This window comes from Trichechus manatus, unplaced genomic scaffold (assembly GCF_000243295.1).
Source record: "Trichechus manatus latirostris isolate Lorelei unplaced genomic scaffold, TriManLat1.0 scaffold00126, whole genome shotgun sequence".
Classification (NCBI taxonomy): Eukaryota; Metazoa; Chordata; class Mammalia; order Sirenia; family Trichechidae; genus Trichechus; species Trichechus manatus.
In genome coordinates this window covers 4,743,851-4,765,348 of record NW_004444062.1, presented here as the reverse complement: position 1 = coordinate 4,765,348, position 21,498 = coordinate 4,743,851, and the positions used below count along the sequence as shown (strand labels likewise).

Sequence of the window (21,498 nt, the reverse complement as noted above, 5' to 3'; positions counted from 1 at the left end):
AAATGAAAAAATCAACAAAGTATAAAAGATAAGACAAAGAATCCCTTTCAGTCCTGGTGAGTCAACTGTAGGCCTCCTCAGCGAATATGCCTACTGCTAATACAAACTTACTTAAAAAGGCAGCCCACATCACTGAACAATTTGTGTAGAAATTGTTGAATGGGAAACAAAACTGCTGTGTAAACCTCCACTGAAAACACAATAAAATACTTTAAAAAAAAAAAAAAAGGGAAGGCCACAAAACTGTTTTAATTGCTAGAATATCTAGGCTTCTCTCTTTCTGACTGCACTGTAACTAAAGACCTGACCTGCCCATTTCCCACATTTATCAAAACATATATACAGAGACAAAAAAAAGATATAATTTAGTAACACCACTGTAGATACAGAGGGAAGTTTAATCAAAATTAAAGTAAAATTTAAAAGGTAGGAGGGAAAGGCAAAGAGTTTCTCTTAATGGTAGTAGAATAATTTGTAAACAGTGGTGATGGCTGCACAACATGAACATAACCAATGTCACTAAATTGTACATGTAAAAAAATGCTGCACTGACAAATGTTTTGTTATATACATTTTTACCATAATAAAACAATTTTTAAAAGACTATAATAAATTTTTGGTATCATTTGTATATCTCTTATGTACAATTTTAAAACAAAATTAGCATGAAATAGTGAATAAAGACTTGTTGGAAACTTAGCGGCAAAATACAAAGATGAAAATAAAAAAGTTTGTGGAAAATGGTACCCTTGACAGATACATAGTTTTCTACAACTTTTAGTAGACACCCCTCTTGCAAACCCTCTCCCAAATATCTTATTTATTTAACTAAAGATCAAAAGTGTACAGGGCTATTTACATAGCTGTATGTATGTATGAGTAGGTGAATGTGGGAGAATAGAGATATTCAGCTTGATGCATAAAACACTGACTAGAGTATTTGGCTCTCAGATTCATATATACTTTGGGAGTAGGAAAGCAGTGGAGAGAAGATAAATTAAAAAAATTATTTCCACATACTCCACCAATACAAATCAATAAGCTCCTTGAGACTTCTACTTCCAGCCAAGGTGGAATAATAGGGACAGGATTTATCTTTCTATCTAAACAAGTAAAAACCAGAAAAAATATACAGAACAACAGTTTTCAGACACTGGATATCATGAAGATGTTGCTGAGAGAGGCATTTCCGCAGTTTACTGCCTTGTGAGAGATTCTAGGCCACAGTGCAGGGAGGTGAACCCTGGCAGAGTCCGGGGTGACTAGAGCTCACGTGGCAGAATACCAGAGAGAAGAGAGCTTCCCACAGAGCAAGCTCTGGAGATCTGCAGAGAGTATCCCTGAGTCTTCAACTACTTAGTGATCAGCACATGCCTGTGAAAAAATTACTCAAGGTTGGGAAAATAACCACCTGAAAGAAGCAGAGAAAATAAATTCTGAAGCTCACACAAGTCAGGGTACAGTGCACGTTCCCACCAGTCAGAGTGGAAAACCTCGTAATTCACAGGGCATCTGGTAGAGCAATCAGAAGGGTATTGCCTCTGTTGTGGGGCAAAATCAGTCCTAGACTAAGGTTGCTCTGGTATCCCAAGTGGTTTAATGTAAGTGTAACTGGAGTCTCTGAAAGCAGAGGGCAGAACAGAAAAAAAATTTCTTCAAATTTCTTATTTGAAGAAATAATTGCCGATAAATTTCCAAAGTTGATGAAAACTATAAACTCACAGATCCAAGCTTAATGAACCCCAAGGAAAAGAAACAAGAAAACTCCACCAGGGTACATCATAATCAAATTGTTTAAAACCAGTGATAATGAGAAAATCTTAAAACAGCTAGAGAAAAAAAAAGATACATTTACATACAGAGGAACAAAGATTAAAAAAGACAAAAACTTCTTGTCAGAAACAATGCACGTCAAAAAAGGAGTGGAGCATCCTTAAAAGTACTGAAAGAAAAAAAAAACTTTAAACCTGGAACTCTGTACTCTGTGAAAATAATTTTCAAAAACGAAGGGAAAATAAAGACTTTTTCAGATATACAAAAGCTGAAAGAATTCTATCATCAATAGACTGAACTACAGGAAGTGTTAAAGGAAGTCCTTCAAGCTGAAGAAAAATGGGACCAAACGGAAATTTATATCTACTGAAGGGAATGAAAAACACTACGAATGGAAAATGTAGGGGTAAATACAAAATAGTAAGCTCCTCTTTTGAAAATATGTTTGTTCATACTTCATTGTGAATTATTTTAATCAGATAATTAGGTCAACAATAAACTCTGATGATCTTTAAGATTCAGGGAACAAAAATTTTAATAGGATCAGAGAAAGGTATGTTTATATATAAGTAATTTTGAGAGGAAAGATGTGTAATTGCACAGTGGAAAGGTGGGGTTAAGGTCGCAAATGGGACAGAATGACAACAATTTTAAGAGTTTGGCTTTTAATTTTATTGGTGATTATAATTTTAAAAGAAAAGATTACAAAGATGTGGTAGAATGCAAAACAATGGCCACAAATTTTTCCTATCATTGTATGGACACCTCTTTACAATGTGACTTTGCTGCTCCTCTCATCAAAATATGGAGTCTATTTAACCAACCCTTTAACCTGAGCTTGTCTATGTGTCTTGCTTTGGCCAATGAAACGTTTAAGCATACAAGAAGTGAGGAATGGCTTGGAAAGTGCTTGTGCATTAGGGCTTATCCTTTCTTGCTACTTTTGAAACTCAGTCAGCATGTGAAGAAGCCTAGGCTAGCCTGCTGAATGATGAAAGACACATGACCCAGTTGCACCATCACACCAGTCAACTGCCAGATGTCCTGCCAAATAACTGCAAACACATGAGAAAGCCCATACAAACAAAACAGCTGCCAAGCTGAACTGTGAGCTAAATAAAAGGGTGGTTGTTCTAAGCCATCAAGTTTTAGGTTGTTTTGTTATGAAGCAAGAGCTAACTAATACAAAAGATAAAGATTATATATTCTATCATTTTATTTAAGGGTCTAGTGTTGGTCAATTCCCACATGAAGCTTTTTCTCATACAGTTTCTAACTCTATCTCTAGACAAAGCAGGTATGGTCCTCTCCTTTTTACTTCAGATTACCTTCTAATCCCACTATTCCATCTAAGGAAAAATTGGACATGATATGACACAGTATTTGTAAAAAGGTACAGGAAACTCCAGAAATGCACTGCCTAATATGGAAGCCATTGGTAACATGTGGCTATTGAGCACATCAAATACAAATGGGGTCAAATGTTGAAATCATAACACTTTTGGATGTAGTGGGCTAAATAAAATATTTTATTTACTTCACCTGTATCTTTTTATCTTTCTTACTCTGGCTATTAGAAAACATAAAATTTATGTGACATACATTATGTATCTATATAATAAACTGCTCTAGAACACATCTTCTAACAACACTTGGTTTACAATACCAAAAACAAAACAAAAAAATGGACTGAAAATCAGAGTTTGGTTCTGCTGTGCAGCAATCTGTCCTTGGCAAGCTATCACATACCCTCTGCATTTGCTTCCCTATTTCTAAAGGAAAGAGCTGAGACGATATCAGTCAACATCTTAACCACTGAGTTATTCTCCTTCCCAGTATTGAGGGTACATACTATACTTATAATCTCCACTTTTGAATCTAGTACTTCATCACATAGTATCCTATACTATTTGTTTTACAATTATTTATTTGTTGCCTCTTACTTAAGGTAAGAAATTTCTTCAAAATAAGGGCTCCATAGACCCTAGAACAAATTGGGGTACACAACAGCCAATCAATAAACTGACATGATAATTAAAAATGATACTAAAAGGGCAAAAACAGTTTTCAGACACCAGAATTTTTGTTTATTTTCCTTCATGTAAAATCATTTAAGAGAAATAATTCCTTATAACTCTAAAATATCTTAGTGAGACATGACACTTCAGTATACACAATAAGAAAAAGAGACGTTTAAACAGAAGTGCTTAAAAAATAACTTACTTGATCACTGAGAAGAGAGTTCTAAAAAGCTGAATAAAAATTTCATTGCAATCTTCCAATTCAAAGCAGATGTTATATGATTTAACCCAAGCTAAATTCTTTAAATAAATAAATAAAAATAATTATGTAATTATACATATACAAAATAGTTACATAAAGCAAACTTATTAATGAAATCTATTTTAGAACTAGAAATTTATATTAAAGCCTATAAAGGCCCAACATATAAAATTATAAGCGTAAAATTAGTTATGTTCTGACCTTTAAAAATACATAAACCTGCTAGCATTAACCTTCTCAAACTGGAAAATACTATACTGTTAGAGGTTGGTAGATACATATACATACTAAATAAAAGTAACAGTGAAAATTAATTCAGTTTAATCCTCTTTCAGATTAGGAGAAAAAAAAATGAAAATAAAAGCTGTAGTTTCAAAACACCTAACAGTTTTTCCAGTTAAAAATATTTTATCTATTCAGGATATGACGAGCAATAAAAAGATATTTCTCTTATGAAATATAAAAGACATTTTTATTAAGTGCACCTTATAAAACAATAGATAACATTTTACATTATAAAGTTACAATACAGAATTTCCTACTATGTAAAATAAATAATGTCCTATGTATTAAATAAAGGTTTTTTTTTTTTTTTTACCTCTAATAAATAAAAGTATCGATTAAATTGTGGACTCTTTGTATCTTCCAAACCTTTTAATTGTCTGGTAATAAACAAAAATATGTCCTGTTAAAAAAAATGATAAAATATATTAATTTAGAAACAAATATTTATCATCCTTTCACAACACTAATAGTCTGCATATATTATCCATTACAAATTACAATGAAAGAACATTGTCTTTTAGCCGAACGCCTAGGCTCCTTGGCTTAGTCCGTTATTCACAATATGTGATCAAATCACATAAAATTACATCCCTCAGAAGAAGCAATACCACACAGATCATTATTTCCACAAATCTTCAGGCTTTCTTATTCTGAGAGGAATCCAGAGGTGCCTATAAGCTTATTACCCTTTCCTCTGCTACAGCACTTCCCCTTTACTATCTTCACCTTGTATCATGGCAAAAATCATCTTCATTTTAAAGAGCTGGATGTGAGTCTTTCCATTACTACTTCTTACAGGTAAAAAGTAATCTTCAGCCCTGGTGGCACAATGGTTAAGAGCTTGGCTGCTAACCAAAAGGTCGGCAGTTTGAATCCAACAGCCACTCCTTGGAAACCCCATGGGGCAGTCTTACTCTGTCCCATAGGGTCACTGAGTCGGAATCGACTTGACGGCAACGGGTTTGTTTTTTCTGTTTTTAGTTCCGAATTTGACTTGTAACTCTAATGTCGTGTGGAACAAAGACAGTAGATTGGTCTAAAGGTTGTATTTTAGACAGTGTTCCATTTCTTAATAAGCTTTTAGAAGCTGTATCAGTATGGGACAAAATGACTTCTGGACTACTTAAAAGAAAATAGTCCAAAGGATTAAAATTTTCCAAGAATAAAATTATTCAAAATATGAGATCAGTTCAAGAGGAGTTCGTCGAACATTTTGAACCACTAAGGCAGAACCACCAAGATGAGTATACAGTTTTTCATATTGAATAACTTGCAGGAGATAGTCACTTGAATGTGTCAATTTAGTAACCTGCTACTTACGCCTTCAACTTAGCCATTTGAGCTTTCTGATGATTTATCCTGAAGGTTAAATATGAGTAGACAGAAATCAGTTTTGATCTGCAGCTTTCAATGCCTTATAAAAATTACAGGCATTCTTGTGGATGCAAAATGAAGATTAACCAAATGAATAATTAGTTTGTTTTGCTACTTACAAGTATAAACTTAAGATGGCAAAATGAATAAAATAAAATCTATGTTCAAAGGGTAAGCTATATTATAAAAATAAAATGATTTTGTAAAGATTGTATTTACCTTAAGTTTATCGTGGGAAGTATATGGAGCTTCTGGGGCATAGATTCGAAAGATGTCAGCCAAACAACATGCTACAAGGAGACGTACATCTTTATTGGGATTCCTGAGGAAAAATTCAGATGCAAGATGCAAGGCTAGTGGGAGATACTGCTGCTTTTCGTCTTCTGAGTCCTGATCCATATCCATAAAAGTTTTCACTACCATCTGTAATAATTTACAGAACAAAAATATATTCAACTCCTGAAATTTAGAAATTATTGGAGGATGTACTTTAAAAAATATCATCTCCATTACAACACAAACCAGCAACTAGTTACTACCAGAGGGTTCATAATCAAATTTTGTTAAATCTTCACTTAAGAATTTGGGTAAAGAGCACAAGCATGAAATGGTTACTCTCAAAGAATACTGTATTTATAAACAACCGTCAACTACTGTGTAGACACATTATCTACATTAGCACCAGATTTATCAAGAACTTAAGACTCATTCATTTTATATCTAGCCTAAGAAAAAAGTTTTTGGCCCATATACATAATTAAAATCTATCTGATTCTTTGCAACATCATCAATTATGTTTCTTTTACATTTTATTATCAAAGTTTCCTTGATTTAGGCTTCTTAAAACTGCTGTTTCATTTTTGCGTTTCACAATAGGAAGCCATGTTTAAATATTTTTACATAGTAGTACTTCTGATTAAAAGCTTTAGTTAGAAAATAACCTCTGTTAACTAAATTAATGGAAACGGAAAAACCAGAACGGAAATACTAAGTATGCTCATGCATTGTGAAGAATGTAACCAATGTCACTGAACAACTTGTGCAGAAATTGCTGAATGGGAACCTAAACTGCTATGTAAACCTTCACCAAAAACACAGGAAAATTTAAAAAATAAAAAAGAACTTTTTATGGTTATAAAATTAATGAATATGATTTAAGAATCACTACAAAATACAAAGAATTATTTTTTAAAAATCAGTAATTTCTCAACTCCAGAAAATAACCACTACAGGTAGCCCCTGACTTATGACAGGGTTCTGCTCCAATGACTCTGTTGTAAGTTTTGATGTAAAGTTGAATGCCTCATTTTTTTTTTTTTTTTTAGTTTTCATTATTATTACCTTTTATTATAAGTATCGTTATAAATCCAATCTTTGTCTTCAAGGGTTGGAAATATTACACATAAACGTACAGATATATTTTAATACATACGTTCATACATTAAAAAATACACAAATCATAAAAAAAAAAACCCAGAGAATCCTAAGTGCAATTCGTTGTAACTTGAATATGTTGTAATACATTTTTGTGTATTTTAAGCTGGTCTGTTTTCTCTGTAAAACTGTACTATAAATAACTATACTATAAATCTTTATTTATTTATGAAACCACAAACATTTCCTCATGTCTTAAAAATTCTTTTCTAAATACTTTACATAATCAATGCCCGCTGTCAAATACTGATGTTGTACTTTTATTTTGCTAAGAGTTTTATCACGAATAAACATTGAATTTTATCAAATGCTTTTTCTGTACCTATTGACAGGGGGCAGTGGTGGTTCAGTGGTAGAATTCTCACCGTCCATGCGAGACCTGGTTCAATTACTAGCCAATGCACCTCATGCACAGCCACCACCCATCTGTCAGTGCAGGCGAGGCTTGTGTGCTGCTATGATGCTGAACAAGTTTCAGCAGAGCCTCCAGATTAAGACAGGCTAGGAAGAAAGGCCTAGAGAGCTACTTCCAAAAATTCAGACAATGAAAATCCTATGGATCACAATGGTCAGATCCCCTTGTGCATGGGTCACCATGCGTTGGGGGCCAACCTGATGGCAACTAACAACAACAACAACTGAGACAGTCATATTTACCCCCTAATTCTGTTAAATATGGTTAGTTCCACTGACTGGTTTTCTAATTTCAATCCAAGTTTACATTCCTAAAATGAATTCAACTTGGTTAGAATACTTTTATATATTGCTGGATTTGATTTGCTATTACATTAAACTAACTGGTCCATAATTTTCTTTTAAAACATCCTCGTCATGTTTAACATTAAGGTTATATTGGCCTGAAACAAACAGATAAGTGTTCCTTCTTTTTTCTATTATATGGAAAGTTGGTAAGACTAGTTTTATTTCTTCCTTAAAGTTCAACTGTATAGAAGAAAGAATCCTGATGAAAATTAGAAAATATTTTAACCTGGATGATAATGAAAATAAACTATCAAAACCTGTGGGATGCAGTTAAAGCTGTGCTTAAGGAAAATTTATAGCCTTAAATGTATACATTAGAAATGAAGGAATGAAGAGTCAATGATCTACATTCTATCTCAAGAAGTTAGAAAAATAGCAAATTAATTTAAAAAAAAGAAGAAAAAATTAACAATGCCAAATGTTGATTGTTGAAAAGATCAATAAAACTGGCAAACCTCTAGCAAGAATAAATCAAGAAAACAGAGGGGTCACAAATTAACAATATCGAGAATAGTTTTGCTATGTATATTTTCACCAAAAAAATTATATATTAAAAAAAAAATACCAAGAATGAAAAACAGGATATACCACTACACATCCTAATAATACATTAGAAGAAATAAAACTGTTATATGAAAAAGAATCTGAATAATTCTGCTTCTATGCAAAGAAATTGACTCTGAAATAAAAAACCTTCCCACAAAGAAATCTTAATGCTAAATGGCTTCACTGCTGACTACACTAGACAGATATGTATGTTATGTATAATAATACTAGCTACTCTGTTCAAAATATCGAGTTCCTCCTTTCCATTCTGCTATTATTGCTGCATATCTTGGTTTTGATATGCAGTCAGTAGTCAGTGAGAGTTTGCTTTTAAAGTACAAACATACAAGTGAAACTTGATACTAAGTGTTATATCTTAATTACCATTAATATTTTAGCAGAGATTGGTATCTACTTGAAAGTAAGAATGATACAGAAGATAACACCTTGGAGTTTAGGAATTCTTAGAGTAATAAAAAGCAACAAAATGGGAGATGTAAAAGAGTCAAAGACAGTTGTAACAATCACTTTGGTAGGACTAGCCAAACCGTCTGCAATCACTTTATAAAGATCCTTTCTACACAGACATAATTCATCTAACCTCTGTCAATAAAATAATCAAAGCTCCTATTTACAGATGAGCAAACTTCATGATAAATGGAGAAAATGCTGGAAGTTGTCAAGGATTTCATTTCACTTGGATTCACAATCAACGCCCATGGAAACAGCAGTCAAGAAATCAAGAAATCACCACTCCTGAGGTTCACCCTTCAGCCAAAAATTATTTGACAGGCCCATAAAACAAGACGAGACAAAATGGGCATACCAGCCCAGGGGCAAGGACAAGATGGCAGGAGGGGACAGGAAAACTGGTAATGGTCAAGAAGGGGAGAGTGTTGACACGTCCTTGGGTTGGCAACCAATGTCACAAAACAATATGCATATTGTTTAATGAGAAACTAGCTTGCTCTGTAAACCTTCATCTAAAGTGCAAAAAGAAAAAAAAAGAAGAAATTAAACTACACATTGCATTGGGGAAATCTGCTGCAAAAGATCTCTTTCAAGTGTTCAAAAGCAAAGGTATTACTTTAAGGATTAAGGTGTGCCTGACCCAAGCCATATGCCTCATATGCATGTGAAAACTGGACAATGAATAAACAAGACAGATGAAGAATTGATGTCTTTGAATTACAGTGTTGGCAAAGTATACTGAATGTACCACGGACTGCCAGAAAAACAAACAAATCTGTCTTGGAAGAAGTATAGCCAGAATGCTCCTTAGAAACAAGGATGGTGAGACTTTGTCTTACATACTTTGGAAATGTTATCAGGAGGGACCAGTCCCTGGAGAAGGACATCATGCTTAGTAAAGTAGAGGGTCAGCGAATGAGACGGATCAACACAGTGGCTGCAACAACGGGTTCAAGCATAACGATTGTGATGATGGTGCAGGACCAGGCAGTGTTTCGTTTTGTTCTACACAGGGTCGCTATGAGTTGGAACCGACTCAACAGCACCTAACAACAAACTAAGGATCACAGCTTAAGTGCTCATGCAAACTGACTTAAACTTTCTTATCCATAGCTTTTTTATCTGTATAATAATCAGGTTAGAATAAATGATCACTTCTTTTTTATTACCTTTTGGTAATAAAATTATGAGTATATAGAATTTTGTAGCTTTTGATATTATAACTCTACGATCATACAAATTCTTCTGTGAATCTCTCTACCAGCAGTGGAAAGGAAAAACTTGCATAATCAATATGCTGAGGAGAGAAAGGAAAACATCAAATTTGTGGCTATTACCTAATTATCCCTTAATCCACAGTGAACATCTGCTAGGTGACAGGAAAATACAGAAATGGATAATGGTAACGGTTGAATAACATGATAAACGTAACTAATGTCACTAAAATTGTACATGTGGAGAATGCTGAAATGGCAAACTATTTGTTTTACTATACACACACCAATAACTGGGGAAAAAAAGAAAATTCTATGGAGTAGAGTTCTACTCTGATACACCTGGGGTCGTCATGAGTCAGAATTGACTCTATGACAATCGGTACTGGTACTGGGTTCCTTTACTGAGTTGATAAAAAAAAAAAAATGGGTTTTCTCTGGTGCTATCTTTAGACACATCAAAACATTTTGTTTCTCTCTCTTATCTATAAAATTCCTAGCTAAAAAGCAAATGAAATTTGTTGCAGATTTCTGAGAAAACTAGTTTTACTTGTTTATTATCAGAAAGCATAGAAGAAAAATCCTCTAGTATTTGTACAGTTAAGTGGAGTTGAAGCATAGGACAAAAACAAACAACAAACTCTGAAATTCTTTCAGGTAATGGATGGTAAGATCATTATTTTAAAATGATTATTTAAATTGTGAATTGGAAGAAGTGACTACAGTAATAAAATTAATTGATATGTGATTTTTTTTTTTTTACTGTGCTTTAGGTAAAAGTTTACAGAGCAAATTTGTTTCTCATTAAACAGTAAACACACAAATTGTTTTGTGACATTGGTTGCCAACCCCACAATATGTCAACACTCTCTCCTTCTCCACCCCAGGTTCCCTGTATCCATTCGTCCAGTTTTCCTGTCCCGTCCTGTCTTGTCGTCTTTGCTTTTGGGCTGGTGTGTCCAGTAGTCTCGTATACACGACTGAATTACGAAGCATGTTCCCCACATGTTACTGTTGGCTCTATAGACCTGTTCAATCTTTGGTTGAAGGCTGAACCTCAAGAGTGACTTCAGTACTGAGTTAAAATGGTGTTTAGAGGCCATACTCTCAGGGTTTCTCTAGTCTCTGTCAGATCAGCAAGCCTGGTCTTTATTTTTTTTTCTTTCTTTCTTTTCGTGAATTTGAATTTTGTTCTGCATACTTCTCCCACTCTGTCTGGGACCGTCTATTGTGATCCCTGCCAGAGCAGTCAGTGGTGGTAACCAGGCAGCACAATCTAGTTGTTCTGTGCTCTGTCTGGTGGAGGTTGTGGTAGTTGTGGTCCATTAGTTTTTGGACTAATCTTTCCCTTGTGTCTTTGGTTTTCTTCATTGTCCTTTGCACCAACCAGGATGTGACCAGTAGATGTATATTAGATGGCCGCTTGCAGGCTAAGACCCCAGATGCTACTCACCACAGTTGGATGTAAACATTTTCTTTACAGACTATGTTATGCCAATTGAGCTAGATGTCCCCTGACACCATGGTCCCCAGCCCTCAGCCCAGTAGCTTGGTCCCTCAGGACATTTGGATGTGTCTGTGAAGCTTCTACCATGGCTCTGCCTCCCTGGTCAAGTTGTACTGACTTCCCCAGTATTGTATACTGTCTTAACCTTCACCAAAGTTACCACTTATCTACTATCTAGTTAGTGTTTTTCCCTCCCCACCCCTCCTCCCCCTTGTAATCATCAAAGATTATTTCCTTCTGTGTGGAAACATTTTCATGTGTTTTTATAATAGTGATCTCATACACTATTTGTCCTTTTGTGATTGACTTATTTCACTCAGCATAATGCCCTCCAGATTTAGCCATATTGTGAGATGTTTTACAGATTCAACATTGTTCTTTATCATTGCGTAGTATTCTATTGCCTGTATGTACCATAGTTTGTTTATCCATTAATCTGTTGATGGGCACTTAGGTTGTTTCTTTTTGCTATTGTGAATAATACTGCAATGAACATGGATGTGCATGTGTCTATTCATGTGACAGCCGTTATTCCTCTAGGATATATTCCTAGGAGTGAGACTGCTGGATTCTATGCTATTTCTATTTCTAGCAAGAGTGATTTTTCAGTATTATGCAATAACTATTGGTGTTGAATTTGCCATCTGAACTGCATGCACTCAGAGAAACAACTGAGATGATCCAAGTATTTGGATTACATTGGTTTAAGAGAGTACTTGAAGAGCAAACTAATTCTAGAATTTAAACGGAAATACAAAATACTAACCAAACCAAAGCCCGTTGCCATCGAGTTGATTCTGACTTAAAACGACCCTATAGGACAGAGCAGAATTGTCCCAAAGCGTTTCCAAGGAGCGGCTGGTGAATTCAAATAGCCGACCTTTTGGTTAGCAGCTGAATTCTTTACCACTGTGCCACCAGGGCTCTACAAAAGGACTAGAAGGGTTTAAACAATTTTAAAAAGAAGAGCAAAGATTATGTTTGTATCTTACCTGATTTCAAAATTTAAAATAAAGCAACAGTAATCCAGACAGTATGCTAATGGCAAAAGGCTAGACACATAGAACAAAGGTACAGAATATTAAAAGTCCAGACATAGTCCCATATATATTTCATTTGGCCAAGGTGCCAAGGTAATTGAGTGGGGAAATGATATTCTTTTCAACAAATGGTGCTGGAATAATTGGATGTATTGTAAATAAAAACTGACATAAATCCAATCCCCAAAATGTGAGGATTTCCCTCACTTTCCCACTTTTCAGTCATCTCTGACACCAGTTGCCCTTATAGCACTCTCTCTCTCTGACCCTAGCTACCCAGATGCAGGCCAGATCTCACAAGTTAAAAGGACACAACCTTCAGATTGCCAAATAGGCAGATGCCAGCCACAAGCTCTGGAGTCCTCACGACCTACTGGCTGCTAAATCAGGGTTTTCCACTACCCCTTCAGGATGCCTGCCGCAAGCTCAGGGGCCTCCCCTGGGCTCCCTCACTTCCACCTGCTGGCTCCCACTACTCCTTTGGGTTTGATAATTCAATGGAACAACTCACAAAACTCAAAGAAAGTACAATACTTACGACTACAGATTACAGCAAAAGGAAACAAATCAAGATCGGTACAGGCAGTCCCTGGGTTATCTGACTCACGGATAACTCATACTTGCCCTTTAATGTTATATAAATTTGCCCTCACTTTGAAACCATTGAAACAACCCCTACTGACAACAAATTCTTCATCACAATCACTTTCACTTGCTGCACGTGCAGCACTGAAATCAAAGCCTTTTCTTGCACTAAAGTAAGACTAAATAAGAACCATATGCACTTGTTCCGACTTACCTATAAATTTGACTTATAAACACAGGAACAAATCTCGTTCGTAGCCCAGGGACTGCCTGTATAAAGAAGAGACACATGGGGCGAAGTCCAGAAGGGTTCCTGAATGTGGAGCTTCCACGTCCGAAGCTTTCACTGGCTTCATTTTGCCTAGTCATGATTGGGACCTCTTTGCATATACATGATAGGGCCTCACTGCATACACATGGTTGAATCATGCTCCCCTCCCTCCCTGAGGCCAGTGATGTCAGTCAGGCCATGAGGTGGTCCTTGTGGTTTGGCCAGCACCTCACTCATTAGCACAAATCCTCTGGCATTCTTTAGGTCTAGATAACAAAAAAGCACCTTAATTACTCCAGGAAATTCGAAAAATTATCTCTCAGGAACCAAGGACAAAAGCCAAACTGCTTTCTGTAAAGTGATTCATTACCTCATAGATATTCACAAGGAAAAAAAAAATACCACCCCCTTACCTCATACCATATAGAAACGCTTAATTTGAAATGGTTCACAGACCTAAATGTAAGAGCTAAAATTTACAATTTTAAAAATAGAAGAAATTCTTTATGATCTTGGATTATGCAAAGATTTTCTTAGATAGACACAAAAACATGAACGATAAAAGATAAAACTGTTAAGCTGGACTTCGTTAAAATGAAAAATGTCCATTCTTTGACAAACACCATTAGAAAACAAAAAGGCAAGCCACAGACTGAGAGAAAATACTTGCAAAGGATATATACAGTAATATGGACAGTCTGCAGAATATATAAAGAACTCTTACAGCTTAAGAAGACAAACAAATCAATTAAACTAGCAAAAGATCTGAATGGACACCTTACCAAAGAAAATAAAAATGGCAGTAAGCACAAAAAGCAATGCTCAACATCATTACCATCTTTACACAAATAACACGCGCCTTCTACGTTTGTTTGCCTACTGTGCCCTCCCCTGCAAAGTATTTCTGTAAGTGTTGCTATGCCAATTTTTTTTTACATGTTGTTGTAGGCATAGTGTATTTACCACGGGAGGAGGGCATAGCTGGCAAACAAATGTAAGGTGTGCATTATGTGCGCAAAAATATGGTAGTCATTAGGCACACAAATTAAAACTGCAAAGAGATATCACTACACACCCACTTGAATGACTAAAGTTAAAAAGAATCACAACACCATCTGTAGGCAATGATGTGGAGCTACTGGAATTCCCATACGTTGCTGGTGGGAATGCAAAATGGTACAGTCACTTTGGAAAATACTTTGGCAATTTCTTACAAACATACACCTACCAGAGAACCCAACAACTCCATTCTTAAGTGTTTATACAAGAGAAATAAAAACAAAGATCCACACAAAAACTTGTACTTAAATGTCCATACCAACTGTATTCATAATAGCCAGAAACTGAAAACCCTAATGTCCTTTAACTGGTGGATGGATAAACACATTGTGGTATATCCAAACAACGATATATATAGTATATCCACACTATTCAGAAATAAAAAATAAAAAACTGATATACATAATATGGATGAATAAATTTAAAAAAACAGGCATAAAAGACTATATACTTTATGATGCCATTTAGAAATTCTAGAAAAATTAGGAGAAAAATTATAAGATACCTAAGAGCTGAATAATACTTGAAACATACCAAAACTGGTAGGAATCTGCCAAAGCAAGTCTTAAGGAAATTTCTAGCCTTAAATATATTTTTCAGAAAACAAAAAGAAGGAAATGAGCTCCCATTATACTGTTCTAGGAAAATGATCAACAGAATTGTGGTTATAGTAACATTTATTTAGCCCTCATTATTTGCCAGATGCTGTTTTTAAGTATCTCACATGTACAAAACTTACTAATATTCAAAAGTACTAAAGGATAGGAGACTTCTTCTTCAGGCCAAGATGGAATAACAGGGACTAATTAACTGTTTGTTATCCGGGATCACAGGTTCCTAGGGTAGAGTACTGGAGAGGAAGGGCTAGAAAGAGAGAGAGGCCCGGGAGTTCTGCAGAGGGCCCATCAGAGTCTTCAGCAAAGGACTGATCAGCGCACATATGAGGACTATCCAAGGCTGAGGGAAAAATCATCCAAAAGAAACAGAGCAACAATTTCTGGACCTTGCAGCCAGGGTAGAAAACACTGGAGTGTTTTTACTAGCATGCTTAGGAGGGTACTGTCCTAGTAGTAAGGCAAAATACGCCCTAGACTAAAAGTTGCTGTGGTCCCCCCAGCAAAGCTCAAAAGCAAGCCTAGAAAGGATCAAAAGTGTCCCAAAACATACACCTGGGAAGGTGGCAGCAGAAATGAAACCCAGGTAATCTGCCTCCACATCTCTGCTTAGACATTAATGACCAGAACAGAACTCCAGGAATAAGAGAATTAAACAAAACAATGAACAAATCCCAAGGTTATTTTGTTTTGTTATGGAAAGACTAACAACTTTAGCATGGGTAGTCATAAAAGTAGAGAAATGATGAAAAACATGTAGAATGAAAAGAGGAACTAACTATAGTTCTAAAGGAGATGTGTTTCTCCTTCAACAGACTCTGAGTTCCATATTCATATATGCCTGAAAAGTTGTTTCCTCAACACTAATCACCAGGGACGGATTACCCAATAAGCAAGGTATGCAGGACTTACTTGTGCTTACTTACTAATCTGTAGTGCACAATTTCACCTGCTAATCACACACAATAAATATATGTTGGATGAAGTTATGATAATCTGGTAATTAAGAATATAAAGATGTTCATTTTCAAAGCAGCATATTTTATTCCCGAGAAGGGAAAAACATCTCTAACAGAGAACCAAGGTGGTTTTAAGCCTGACATTTTTACTAGTATAATTACACTTCAGAAGTCTTAAAGTAAATCCATCCTATTAAATAGTGAACATCGAACTATATATATTTAATTAAATCGTGAGCCATGATTTCTACTTGTCTTATATTAGCAAGTGTTAAAAATCACAAAATTTGATAAATAGAAATTTTGGTTACTCAAGCTTTACAAGTAACTTTCCCCCTGTCTCCATGTATTATAAAGGCTGAAAACTGGAATATTTACCTCCCCAGACTATTTGGCAACTAGGGGTAGCAATGTGACATAGTTCTGGCCAATAAGATGTAAGCAGAAATTGTGGTGTATGTATGGCTTTCGGGAAATCTGACCTGTCTGTTTTGCCTTCCTCCTGAAGGAAAGGCGAAACGGAGGCAGAGATGCCATCTTAAGGCTAGGAAGAAAAAAGCTATACACCATCAAAATTGCAGAAGAGAAAGGTAGCAGAATCTTGGGTCCTTGATAATATAACTGAGTAATAGTGCTAGAATTCTTGTTGCATGTGACAAACCCCTTCCTTGTTTATCCTTCTTTTTTTTTTTTGGGGGGGGGGGTTCAGTTACTTGCAACTAAACGCATTCCTGATATATTTGTTGAGATAAGAATTGAAAACAAATGTCAAAACAAGATTTCAGAGTCCGTGACCTTGAAATTATTAGCTCAAATTTCTTGTACCCATGTCTTGTTTTTTCTGTCCTTGAGTTTTTATATTTCCTGCAATTTTCTTCTTCTTACCTGGCAAATTTACCATAGAATGAAATTGTTAACAACAAATGTCAGAAGATTTTCATTCATTCACTTATTTATTCATTCATTCATTTAGTACATTAAACAAATATTTATTAAGCACATGTATATTTCAAAAACTGTAACAGGAATATAGTAGGCAGCAACCAGATAAGGACCTTACCCATGTGAACCTTATATTCTAGAAGTGGGAGGAAGGTAATTAAAAGAAAATAGGAATTTCAGGAGGTGATAAATTTATTTTCTGGAGAAAAAAAGTGAGGTGACGTGATAGAGACAGGAGAAGGCTACTTTGTTTTTTTAATTTAAAATTTTGAATATGTAATACTTGTACATGGTATTAAAACTTCACGGTACAAAAATGAAAAATATTCCTACCATCCCTGAATTAACCTGTTATCAGTTTTCTAAGATTTCTACAGAGAATCTATGCATACACATGAAATTCTTTTTAAATATATATACACGGCATCAACCTCCACGTGTCTGTTAGTTTCTTCTACTGTGGACATGGTATCAGGAGGGACCAGTTCCTGAAGAAGGACATCATGCTTGGTAAAGTAGAGGGTCAGTGAAAAAGAGGAAGACCCTCAACTAGATGGACTGACACAGTGGCTCCAACGATGGGCTTAAGCATACCGACGATTGTGAGGATGGCGCAGAACTGGGCAGTGTTTCCTTCTGTTGTGAATGGGGTTGCTATGAGTCAGAACCAACCTGACGGCACCTAACAACAAGAATAACATGGTATCATAATATACACCAATGTTTCTCAAACTTTAATATCCATACATATCACCTGGTGATCTAGTTAAAATGCAGATTCCATTTCAGATCCTTGGTGGTAATCCCTATAATATACTATACTGCTTTTCAACCATATAAATTGTTTAATCAGATTTTTATTGGTGCATACTTAGAATGATTCTAATGTTTTGCTATCATAGACACTGCTACAAAAGAACATCCTTGTGTGCGTGCGCGCGCATATATATACATATAAATGCTGAAAACCTCGGTAGGATATGACAAATTTCTAAAAGTGAGATTGCTGGATCAAAGTGATATGTATTTATCATTTGATAGATATTAATTCATTTCGAACTACAGAAATGATTTCAAATTACATGCCATCCAGCACTGTATAGGAATGCTTAGAGTAGGAGGCATTATCTACTACAAAAATGCAGTCTTCTGTGACAACTCTATCTCATAATAATGATATACATCATCATATAATAAATAACAGTAAAATTCCTGAAAACTAATATTCTCACAATTTTTTTTCTAGCATAATTTTTTTTTATTGTTGTGCTTTAAGTTTACAATTCAAGTTAGTCTCTCATACAAAAATTTATACATACACTGTTATGCGACCCTAATTGTTCTCCCTATACTGTGACAGCACACTCCTCCTTCCCACTCTGGATTTCTCGTGTCCATTCAACCAGCTCCTGACCCTCTCTGACTTACCATCACGCCTATGGACAGGAGCTGCCCATTTAGTTTTATGTATCTACTTGAGCTAAGAAGCACACTCTTCACGAGTATCATTTTACTTCCCATGACCCAGCCTAATCTTTGTCTGAAGAGTTGGCCTCAGGAATGGTTTTGTTTTGGGCTAAGAGAGTCTGGGGACCATGTCTTATGGGCTCCCTCCAGTCTCAACCAAATCATTAAGTCTGGTCTTTTTACTAGAATTTGAGTTCTGCACTTCACTTTTCTCCTGCTTGCGTCAGGGACTCTCGGTTATGTTCTCTGTCAGGGTGGTCATTGGTGGTAGCCGGACACCATCTAGTTCTTCTGGTCTCAGGTTGATAAAGTCTCTGGTTTATGTGGCCCTTTCTGTCTCTTGGGCTAATGCTTTCCTTGTGTCTATGGTGCTCTTCATTCCCCTTTACTCTAAGTGGGCTGGGACCAATTGATGCATCTTAGATGGACTCTTGCAACCTTTTAAGACCTCAGACACCACTCACCGAAGTGGGATGTAGAACATATTCTTAATAAACTTTGTTAAGCCACTTGACCTAGATGTCCCCTGAAACCGTGCTTCCCAGACCAGACCAGACCAGACCAGACCAGACCAGACCACCCCACCCCACCCCACCCCACCCCACCCCTGCTACTATGTCCCTCAAAGTGTTTGGTTGTATTCAGGAAACTTCTTAGCTTTGGTTTAACCCGGTTGGGCTGACTTCCCCTGTAGTGTGTGCTGTCCTTCCCTTCACCTAAGATAATTCTTGTCTACTATCTAGTTAGTGAGTATCCCTCTCCCTCCCTCCCCACCCTTGTAACCACTAAAGAATGTCTTCTTCTGTGTTTAAACCTTTTCTTGAGTTCTTATAATAGTGGTCTTATACAATATTTGTTCTTTTGCAACTGACTAAATTTACTGAGCATAATGCTTTCCAGATCCCTCCATGTTATCAGTTGTTTCACAGATTCATTGTTGTTTTTTTATCGTTGTATACTATTCCATTGTGTGAATATACCATAATTTGTTTATCCATTCGTCTGCTGACGAGCACTTAGGTAGTTTCCATCTTTTTGCTATTGTGAACAGTGCTGTAATGAACATGGGTGTGCATATATCTATTCGTGTGACAGCTCTTATTTCTCTAGAATATATTCCAAGGAGTAGGATTGCTGGATCCTATGGTACTTCTATTTCTAGCTTTTTCAAAGAAGTGCCAAATAGATTTCCAATGCGGTTGTACCATTTTACATTCCCACTAGCAGTGTATAAGTGTTCCAGTCTCTCCACAACCTCTCCAATATTTGTTATTTTGTGATTTCTGGATTAATGCTAGCCTTGTTGTGGGGAGATGGTATCTCACTGTAGTTTTGATTTGCATCTCTCTAATGGCTAATGATCATGAACATTTCCTCATGTATCTGTTAGTTGCCTGAATGTCTTCTTTGGTGAGAATGGCTCAGGGTGTATGATGGGTTCTGCTTCTAGCCCAGGGGACTCGGCAATCGCTGAAGCCAGCCCAGGACCTGGTGCAGACCGGGCAGTGGGGAGGTAAATGGGAGCGAGGTGTTTCCCAAAGTGGGTGTATTTGATCCGTGCAGTAGGCCAGATGCAAGTACTTATCTTTTGCCGATTGAGCGTTGCTTTTCACTGGTTCTGGATGTCCAAGTAGACTCTCTGTCACTGGTTCTCTCCCAATGTGGAAAATGCCTCCCAAGCGCCACTGCTTGCCTTACTGTGCACGTGATCCAACCCAGCCTGAAGGGTGCTGGCTCCCACCCGGTCAGGTCTGGCAACTCCTTGCTGCTTCCAAACTGTCTCTCCCTCTCCCTGCTACTCAGTCCGACTCCTCAGCTTTGCCTTTGATGTTCAGGGTTCCTACATTGTCATATATAATCGATTCACTTGTTTTCTCGGGTCTTTGTTGTAAGAGGGACCACAGGAAGCATCAGATGACTCTGCCATCTTGGCCTTGTCTCCCTCTCACAAACAATTTAAAAATGATCAGAAAATGCCTAATATAGAAGATTACAGAAAGTCAATGAAGTCTAAATTTAAAACAACTACTGAAACCTTAATAAGAACATGAAGTTTTAAAGAACAGCTGCTGAGGCTGCTTATGTACAACCATGGGATTTGGTTCCTTCATTCAGAGGTTTAGGGTTATAGTTTCATGGGACATCCCAGTTAATTGGCCCAATAATGTGTTCAGTGCTTGTGCTCTACTTCCTAGTTCGTTGTGTAGTGCCTGGGGTCTTAAAAGCTTACAAGTAGCCATCCAAGGTACAACTGGTCTCTATTCACCTACTGCATCAGAGGAAGAAAGAGAGTCGGGAATAGGAGGAGGATATGGATGTGTGGTTAATTGTGCCCATGCACAACTGCCTCCTTTTCCATGAGACCAGAGAACTGGATGGTGCCCAGCTACCATTACTGAACACTTTGATCAAAGATTATAGAGAAGAATCCTGATCAAAAGGGGGAAAATGCAGAACCAAATTTCAAATTTTCATGGAATCCAGACTTCCTGCAGCCATAGAGGCTGGATGAACTCCTGAAACTACTGCCTTGAGATAAGCTTTAAATCTTAAACCAAAAAATTCCCTGAAGTCTTCTTAAAACCAAACAATAGTTTGGCTTAACTAGTAAATGATGTCTCCCTTGAGCACTGTACTCTTTTAAGATGTATCTATATGAGATCAAATTGACAACAGCAACTAGAAAGTTAGATAGGAAACTTAGGGGGTAGTTTATATTAGTGGGAGAGGAACAATTCAGAGAAGGAAAGTGAAAATGGTTGCATAACTCAAAAATGTCACTGAATTGTACATGTAAAAATTATTGAATTGGTGTATGTTCTGCTGTGTATATGCTCAACAACAATAATAAATTATATATATCAAAAAAGAACATGAAGTTTTATTATCAAACTGACCTCAGCTGATAAATT

At 36.3% G+C, this 21,498-nt stretch overlaps 1 protein-coding gene across 6 annotated transcripts in view; it reads right to left on the bottom strand.

The window, feature by feature from the left end:
• Positions 1-21,498, bottom strand: part of PDS5A (PDS5 cohesin associated factor A) — a 169,874-nt gene that overhangs the window by 102,248 nt on the left and 46,128 nt on the right. For 5 of the 6 annotated variants that reach the window (XR_002825358.1, XR_002825359.1, XM_023738931.1 and 2 more), the window contains exons 3-5: positions 5,935-6,138; positions 4,655-4,741; positions 3,997-4,094 (exon numbers count right to left, since the gene is read on the bottom strand). Coding sequence is in view for 4 of the 6 variants with exons in the window: in XM_023738931.1 (XP_023594699.1) it covers positions 3,997-4,094; positions 4,655-4,741; positions 5,935-6,138 (389 nt within the window). In the remaining 2 variants the exon portion in view is untranslated. Of the gene's footprint in view, positions 1-3,996; positions 4,095-4,654; positions 4,742-5,934; positions 6,139-13,488; positions 13,545-21,498 lie in introns of all 6 variants that reach the window. The other variant, XM_023738933.1, reaches the window with a different exon arrangement.